The sequence below is a fragment of the Ranitomeya imitator genome, chromosome 4 (assembly GCF_032444005.1).
Source record: "Ranitomeya imitator isolate aRanImi1 chromosome 4, aRanImi1.pri, whole genome shotgun sequence".
NCBI lineage: Eukaryota > Metazoa > Chordata > Amphibia > Anura > Dendrobatidae > Ranitomeya > Ranitomeya imitator.
The window spans coordinates 714,892,820-714,902,545 of NC_091285.1; the positions used below are offsets into that span (position 1 = coordinate 714,892,820).

Genomic DNA, 9,726 nt, shown 5'->3' on the forward strand with positions numbered 1-9,726 from the left:
GGTTCAGGGTCTGCGGTCAGTACAGATACCACCTCCTTCAGAGCTTGTCTCATGTTGTTCCTAAACCACCAGATCATAACACCAGGTCCTACGCTTTCCCTGCTGAGAACAAATGTCTTCATCTGAATGGGTACCTGTGAAACCTCTTCTTAGACTAAATTTCTCTCTCTCTGTGGAGGGGTAATGGACCTGCTGCGCCTATCTGTGGCTAAGAGGCGGAGTGCTCGGTCATTACCCCTCCACAGAGAGAGAGAAATTTAGTCTAAGAAGAGGTTTCACAGGTACCCATTCAGATGAAGACGTTTGTTCTCAGCAGGGAAAACGTAGGACCTGGTATATGCGAGATGCCGTAAAGTGGCTACCAGGTACACGTAAATTGGCCAATTTATGCGCTAAGCGCTCTCATTTTTTCATATTTCTAGTGCAGTAATGCAGTCTAACTTTCATATTTTATGTTTGCATGTTTTGGCACTACAGTGTGCTGCCTTGTTTGTTTGACTATGAAACTGTCTGCAGGCCTAAGGCACATTAAGAAAAAAAAAATTATAATATTTTCTGTTGCTGAATGTGATACAGCCTGCCGCATCCCACACTGTCATTTTATGCTGTGGTGATGTGAAACTGTTTGCAGACCTAGCGCACATTTAAAAAAAATTATAAAAGTTCCAAAAAGTTAGACAGCCCACTGTATCACACTTTGTCATTTTGTTGGGTTGAAATTAAGCTGTCTGCAGATCTCACGCACATAACCAAAAAATGTTTTCTGTTGATTAGGAATACTGCTGACTGCTGGGTTGTTAGTCTGTTAGATCCATGTAATAAAACCAAATTTTGCCAGATGCTTCCTTCCCCGGAATGGGACCCGTGAATGCTGGAGTACAGAAACACACTTTTGCACAACCTTAAGAGAGGTTCTCCCCAAGACATCAGTGAAGCACACCATGTTCATCGCAGCTCTAGGCTTCCAACCTACGACCCGTCAATTCATCAATGCCAAAACATTAGCAGCAACAGCGGTGGTGGAAGTGGAAAAGCCATTTCTGTGAGTGCTTTGACACTTTTTTTTAGACCAGCTCATACACCAGCACAACAGAGTCCAAGTCTTACACGTGGTGAATGAATGGAGAGGATGGTGCAGGAGTATCTAGAACTGAATATCAATACCATTAGGGAGGGTTTGGACCCTTTCACATTTTGGTCTTCAAAAATGGATGAGTGGCCTGAGCTCGCCTCACATGCCTTGGAGATGTTATCGTGCCTGACAGCCAGCAATCTCTCAGAACATGTCTTCAGCGCTGCTGGTGGTGTCCTGAAGGATAAACGCAGGCGGCTGTCCCCTGAAAGTGTAGACCGCCTAACTTTCATCAAGATGAACCATTCATAGATCTCCAAGGACATTTGTACCTCAATCGCACACTGTACAGACTAGGAGAATATTGCATTTTTTAGTGTGATGCATTAATGTCACTTAACTGCACTCTGTGATATCTTCAGTGTGGCTTCTGTGGCTGCTGCTGATGTTAACACAAATTTGTGGAAATGTGAACAGTCATGGTTGATCTACATCTGCTGGTTTTGCTGTAGTGTAAGACGTGTTGGTCCCAATTATACTATTTCTATTCTCTTGACAGTAATCCCACTCTGTGGTGTAAGGCCCTCATTTTTTTCCTGGTTGGGTTTCCATCTGCTGGTTTGGGTGTAGTGGAAGACCCGTCGGTCCCTATTATACTATCTATGCTGTGGTGGTGTCTGCCAATAATTTTTGGAAATGTGAAAACTTACGGTTGGGTCTCCTTCATGCGTGTTGCCTGTAGCAGACCTCAGAGACCCTCTGGCCTCCATTTCCTTGGACTCAACTACCCATGTTAATATCCTTACATTTTTCTGACAATGGTAGTCTATAAAACTGATATTTGTGCCAGCTGAGTGTGTCTCAGCATGAAAGCAGGTAGAGGTGTTGCGTGTAGCATCAAGGCTCCCAGCAAAGGGGCCCTACACCGATCCCTCACCCACCTCGTTGTACTGTGACGTTCAATTGAAAGCTGTAAATGCCGTCCCAGACCCCGATACCTCCTGCCTGGCTGATTGCTGCATTGCCATTCTAAAATTTGTACTGTGGGTGAATTGAGGTCACTTTCCTTGTGTCTGTCCCTCATTTGATGTGTTTTGGCAGCATTTGGGGCCATTATACAGTGTTGTGCATGAATTTATTTTTGCCTTCCATTGACATGAATGGTGTTCGGTTATGTTCGGCGATTATTCGTCACATTAATTGGCGAATATTGCAATTTCAGCGATCATAATCCGAACCAAAAATAGAAATATCCGCTCATCTCTTGTGACGATGGTCAGTCACAAGATACTGATGTTGGAGACGATGTGTGGTCACTGAATACTGATGATGTAGGTGACAGGCGCTCACCAGATACAGTTAATGAAGGTGACAAGCCGTCACTATATAGTGATGATGGAGGCGATGAGCAGTCAAAAGATACTAATGATGGAAACAACGGGCAGTCACCAGTTACTGATGATGAAGGCGACCCTTGGTCACCAGATACTGATGACGGCATCCCTTGGTCACCAGATACTGATGATCGAGGCGATGGGTGATCACCAGATACTAACGAAGAAGGTGACCCTTGGTCACCAGATAGTGATGATGGAGGCGACGGGCAGTTACCAAGATACCATTGATGTAGGTGATATGCGGTCACCAGATACTGATGATGGAGGTGATGGGCGGTCACCAGATATTGATGATGGATGTGATGGGCAGTCATCAGATACTGATGATGGAGGCAATTCTTTGTCACCAAATACTGATGAAAGATGTGATGGGCGGTCACCTGTAACTGATGATGGAGGCCACGGCCGGTCACCAAATACATGATGGATGTGTTGGGCGGTCACCAGATATTGATGATGGACATGATGGGTGGTCACCATTTATTGATGATGGATGTGATGGACAGTCACCAGATACTGATGATGGATGTGAAGGGCGGTAACCAGATATTGATGATGGAGGTGAGCTTTGGTCAAGAGATACTGATGAAGGATATGATGGGTGGTCACCAAAAACTGATGAAGGATGTGATTGGCGTTCATCAGATACTGATGATGGAGGTGATGGGTCGTCGTCACCAGATATTGATGTGGAAGTGATGGGCAGTCACCAGATACTGATGATGGATGTGATGGGCGGTCACCAGATACTGATGATGGATGTGATGGGCGGTCACCAGATACTGATGATGGATGTGATGGGCAGTCACCAGATACTGATGATGGATGTGATGGGCAGTCACCAGATATTGATGATGGATGTGAAGGGCAGTCTCCAGACACTGATGATGGATGTGATGGGCAGTCACCAGATACTGATGATGGATGTGATGGACAGTCACCAGATAACGATGATGGATGTGATGGGCAGTCACCAGATACATGATGGATGTGATGGGTGGCCAACAGATACTGATGATGGATGTGATGGGCAGTCACCAGATACATGATGGATGTGATGGGTGGCCAACAGATACTGATGATGGATGTGATGGGCAGTCACCAGATACATGATGGATGTGATGGGTGGCCAACAGATACTGATGATGGATGTGATGGGCAGTCACCAGATACATGATGGATGTGATGGGTGGCCAACAGATACTGATGATGGATGTGATGGGCAGTCTCCATATACTGGTGATGGGCGGTACCAGATACTGATGATGGATATGATGGGCAGTTACCAGGTACTGATGATGGAGGTGATGGGCGGTCGCCAGATACTGATGATGGATATGATGGGCAGTGACCAGATACTGATGGGATTTACATTTCTCTTTTGTTTATTCACTTTGAATTTTGTTAATTGATAAAAAACTATTTCCGCTTGTTTATTTGATAGATTTTCATACTCTGCAGCACTTTCCACATCTGCCTTAAACGTTTGCACGGTAGCAAATAAGACCCCAGAAAAAGTAAAGAAAATGCAGAGAGCAAAAATTTCCGGACACGCAGGATATTTCCAGTAACCAGACCAGATAAAGGTGACAGTGAGTGATACACAGACTAGAATGGCTGCTGCTAAGAGACACATGGATATGTAAATACTTAACGGGAAGCTGCCATGTTGTATGTGCAGTGCGATCTGTGGACAGAATGGTACAGAGAAGAAGTTTATTAATTGACGTCCCTGGTGTTTGTAGCTTCTGGGTCCAGTGGGTGGTCCTACTCAGTGATTGACAGCTATCTCTGCATGCTTATCCATATAGGGTCTGTCAATAGCTTAAGACAACCACCCACTCGACTCATATGCTGCAAACATCAGAGATTTCCATAAATAAAATGCAAACTTTACTGAAAAATGTCTCACGAAAATGAAAATCTATTTGATCAGCTCCTCCTGCTCCAAAATATCCTGTCAGCAGATCAGATGTCATTTCTAACACATTTAGCAGCCCCCAATCGCCATCTGCTTTATCATCAAGTGACCCCTCTATCGGCCTAACCGTAACCACTGAACTTACATAAATTTGCTTAGATTGTTCCAGACATTCGTGAATAAGCGACGTTAGAAATAAAACATCACCCAAGATCATTGATTAAATATAGAATTTATTTTGATGGAAAATTGCCTTGAAACCTGTTTTCCATCATTCGAAATCCTTCCATGCTCCTCATACCCATAGAGTTCCCCCAAATCTTCTTGCAATCCTCCCGATATATAGGTGAAGCACATAATGAAATTGTTTATGGAATTACGCAAATAAAAGTATTGTGGTGTCACTAATCTATCAAGACGCTCTACAGTTCCGATGATTGGAAGCAAAAATTCTTCTTCTTCACCGTCAACCTACAAAATCCTAAAATCTTGGCTCATGATTCCTATATCAATGAGTCTTGTAGGATGGTGGGGAGCACAGTTCTGGGCTTTCCAAAAAGGGCTGTGTTTGGGCTATGTCAGAAGAGGATGAGAAAAATATTAAACCCAACATTTTCCTTTATGCCTAGATCTGATCTCTGAAAGTTACAGGCCAAAGCCTAAAGCAAGCTATAATTTCATTAGACATAACCCTGGAAGTCACTGTAACATGGGTAATTTGTGCACTGTCACCTTCTGAATCCCCAACCTGAGAAGTTTGAGGGGGTCACTGACTCAGGTACCCACATAACTCATCAGAGTAGAAGGCTACATATCTGTCCTATATGTGGTTACGAGAAGAGGCAACGGTCCAAGTTCTGGAGATGGGATATGGATTACCAGTCAGAAGGTTACAGGTCATGAGAAACTCTAAGAAGTGAAATCTCAGTCTGGGGGTTGTAAAACCTTGAAAGCAGATCAATGGAGCCGTGTACAGTTTATGGCAATGAGTGGAGTTTGTGCGGCATCCTAATGGATAAATCAAATCATTAAAGTTAATAACATTTTATTCCTAGTTTTAATTTTGAAAGAAGACCTAAGTCCATCTGTTGGCCGAATAGTCATGCTTAAGTCCCACACATAATCCCACCTAGAAAGTCCCAATACGTCTGCCAGGAACACCCGACACTATGATGGATTGTCTTGACCCAGAACAGCCATAAATGTTCTGAATTCGAAAGCTTGGAGTAGTCCCAGCAAACTGTGGACTGTTGATAACTACTGTATGTTCATTTCTTCCATGACTTTGCCAACTTAATAATATATTACATGAGACTAATTGGCTGCATATCATTCTCGCAGCTCGTTCTCTCCCTCACGGGGACATTATCACTAATTACTTTGTTTTCTAAATTATAAATATTTTCTATTTGGAGTTTTGGTCCCCAAGAGATTTGTTCTCAGGGGTCAGTAGGTTTTACATAAAAGCAAGTACTCAAAATGCAAAATTAAGACATTACACGAATCCCATATAGCAGACAGCTATGTGTCTGACCGGTGTGTGAGAGACGTCAACCTTCTACCGGACTTTTTATTGAATTCACAACTGAAATCCGAATGTGCCAGGACCAGATTTTTTGGGCCGTTGCCCAGAGCACATCAGCCATCCTTATTGAAGAGAGCACTAAACGTGACCCAGCGCTCATACTTGTGAGTGCCAGGATTATAATTGTAGAGGAGCAGTGTTTAGACATGGTACGTCACTGTTATTGGTTGACTACCTACAGCTGCTTCTCTTACTTTTCACAGCCAATATTCAACATTTTATGATATTTTACAATGGAACATATACAGGTGCTTCCCTCAAAGTTAGAATATCATCAAAAAGTTAATTTATTTCAGTTCTTCAATACAAAAAGTGAAATTCATATATTATATGGAGTCATTACAAACAGAGTGATCTACTTCATGTGTTTATTTCTGTTTTATTTAATGTTGATGATTATGGCTTATAGCCAATGAAAACCCAAAAGTCATTATCTCAGTACATTAGAATACTTTATAACACCAGCTTGAAAAATGATTTTAAAATCAGAAATGTTGGCCTACTGAAATGTATGTTGAGTATATGCACTCAGTACTTGGTTGGGGCTATTTGGCATCAATTACTGCATCAATGCGGTGTGGCATGGAGTTGATCAGCCTGTGGCACTGCTGAGGGGTTATGGAAGCCCAGGTTGCTTTGATGGCAGCCTTCAGCTCGTCTGCATTGTTGGGTCTGGTGTCTCATCTTCTTCTTGACAATACTCCATAGATTCTTTATGGGGTTAAGGTCAGGTGAATTTGCTGCCAATCAAGCACAGTGGTACTGTTGTTTGTAAACCAGGTATTGGTACGTTTGGCCGTGTGGACAGGTGCCAAGTTCTGCTAGAGAATGAAATTTCCATCCCCAAAATGCTTGTCAACAGAGGGAAGCATGAAGTGCTCTAAAATGTCCTGGTAGACGACTGCACTGACTTTGGTCTTGATAAAACATAGTGGACCTACACCAGCAGATCACATAGTTCCCCAAACCGTCACTGATCAAGGTCCCAGAGTCTGGAGGAAGAGTGGAGAGGCCACAATCCAAGCTGCTGGAGGAAGATGAGAGACACCAGTCCCAACAATGCAGACAAGCTGAAGGTTGCTTTCAAAGCAACCTGGGCTTCCATAACCCCTCAGCAGTGCCCCAGGCTGATCACCTCCATGCCACGCCGCATTGATGCAGTAATTGATGCCAAAGGAGCCGTGACCAAGTACTGAGTGCATTTACTCAATATACATTTCAGTAGGGAACATTTCTGATTTTAAAATAATTTTTCAAGCTGGTGTTATAAAGTATTCTAATGTACTGAGATAATGACTTTTGGGTTATCATTGGCTATAAGCCATAATCATCAACATTAATAGAAATAAACACATGCAATAGATCACTCTGTGTCTGTAATCACTCTGTATAATATATGAGTTTCACTTTTTGTATTGAAGAACTGAAATCAATTAACTTTTTCATGATATTTTAATTTTGTGAGAAGCACCATTGTAAAATATCATAAAATGTTGGTGTATGGGGTATTTGTCAAGAGGAAGATGAGAGACACCAGTCCCAACAATGCAGACAAGCTGAAGGTTGCTTTCAAAGCAACCTGGGCTTCCATAACCCCTCAGCAGTGCCACAGGCTGATCACCTCCATGCCACACCGCATTGATGCAGTAATTGATGCCAAAGGAGCCGTGACCAAGTACTGAGTGCATTTACTCAATATACATTTCAGTAGGGAACATTTCTGATTTTAAAATCATTTTTCAAGCTGGTGTTATAAAGTATTCTAATGTACTGAGATAATGACTTTTGGGTTATCATTGGCTATAAGCCATAATCATCAACATTAATAGAAATAAACACATGCAATAGATCACTCTGTGTCTGTAATAACTCTGTATAATATATGAGTTTCACTTTTTGTATTGAAGAACTGAAATCAATTAACTTTTTCTTGGTATTCTAATTTTGTGAGAAGCACCATTGTAAAATACCATAAAATGTTGAATATTGGCTGTGAAAAGAAAGCTGACGGGAAATAATTGAGGAACTCCAACAGGATGGACGATATGTTAAAATACAATACGTCAAATGTTAGCACGTGCGCAATGTCAAGTAGCAGCTGCTAAACCTATAAAACTCTTTGCTTCCAGAATTACTGTTTAGTGTACAATGTAGTAATAAATAATAATGGCACCAGGAATGATGTTGGTTATCGTCCTCTTTGTCTAAGAGATCCGGATATGCTTGAGGATGTTTTGTTGTCGTCTGTTTTCTCTTTTTCAGGTTTTTCATGCCTTTTGTCATTATTTGTAGAACTTTTCCTATAATTTTTATGTGCTTTATTTTATTATTTCTATAGAAACCATAATCAATGGAGAATAACACCAGGAGACAAGTGACCATCCTTGTGTTCTCTGGTCTGACGGATAACAAGGAGCTCATCCCTTTCCTGTTCGTCTTGTTCTTATGCATATACGTTGTAACGATTGTGGGTAACATCGGCATCATAGCTCTGGTCTATAACACCTCCAGACTCCACTCGCCCATGTACTACTTCTTGAGTTTCCTCTCTTTTGTAGACGTCTTCTATTCTTCCGTCATCACTCCAAAAATGTTCTCTGACCTGATCTCGGAGAAGAAGGTCATCTCATTCAGTGGTTGTGCTCTCCAGTTCTTCTTCTATGCAGCTCTGGGAGGCACTGAGACTTTCCTTCTCTCCACCATGTCCTATGACCGATACATTGCCGTCTGCCACCCTCTCCATTATATGTCTATAATGACCAGGAATAAATGCTTATATATGGTTATTTTTTCTTTCTCCGTTGGCTTCTTGCAGTCTTCGATGCAGACCATCTGTGCATTCAGTCTTCAGTTCTGTGGATCAAATTTGATTGACCACTTCTACTGTGACATCCCACCACTGCTTACCCTGTCCTGCTCTGATACTTTCCATTGCACCATGGTCACAATCTTCATGGTCGGCCTATGTACGATTACTTCCTTGTTGTCAATCCTACTCTCATATCTTCTCATATTTGCATCAGTTTTGAGAATGAGATCCAGCGAGAGCAGGAAAAAAGCCTTCAGCACGTGCTCCTCTCATCTGATGTGCGCCTCAGTCTTTTACGTGACGGTTTTCTTCACCTACTTGCGTCCTCCTTCTAGTGTCTTTACGAGCCAAGACAAGGTGGCCGCAATCTTCTACGCAGTGGTGACCCCAATGCTCAATCCTCTTGCCTACACTTTGAGAAACCAGGAGGTAAAAAGTATAATTGGCCAAGCAGTGCGTAATATCACAGTCAAAGGTTTTTCTAAACAATTCACATAGGAAAATTAGTGGACAAAATTATGGATAACTTTTGAAAAAAACGGCATTTTGTGCATTTGATTGCTCATAATACTTGCTTTTTTTCTTGGAATAACATAAAATTATATATAAAAAGCAAATATTCAAGCACACAGCTGGTTTTTTTTCCAGTGGATCCTGTCCAAAATCGTCCTCAAAAAATGGCTTTCAAATATTCTTGGGAAACTCGTCCAATTCATTTCTATGGGAAATCTGCTCTACTGTCAAGTTTTTTTTAAGAGATTTTTTATATAATTTTCATTCCTTTGCTTATATTCTGATTATGTGCTGGGAGCCCTGAAACCACATGTAACAGCTCTACCTGCTTTCATGCTCAGCTACACTCAGGTGGCACAAATATCACTTTCATTTTGTAGAGTACTATTGTCAGAAAAATCTAAGGATAGTAACATGGATAGTTGACTC

General features: G+C 41.9%; 1 protein-coding gene across 1 annotated transcript; it reads left to right on the forward strand.

Annotated features, from left to right (window-relative positions):
* Positions 1-5,953: 5,953 nt before the first annotated feature.
* On the forward strand, positions 5,954-9,282 carry LOC138674892 (olfactory receptor 5B12-like). The gene is made up of 2 exons (XM_069762716.1): positions 5,954-6,079; positions 8,314-9,282. The coding sequence occupies exon 2, from the start codon at positions 8,326-8,328 to the stop codon at positions 9,280-9,282; it is 957 nt and encodes a 318-aa protein (XP_069618817.1). The 5' UTR covers positions 5,954-6,079; positions 8,314-8,325.
* The last annotated feature ends 444 nt before the right edge of the window (positions 9,283-9,726 follow it).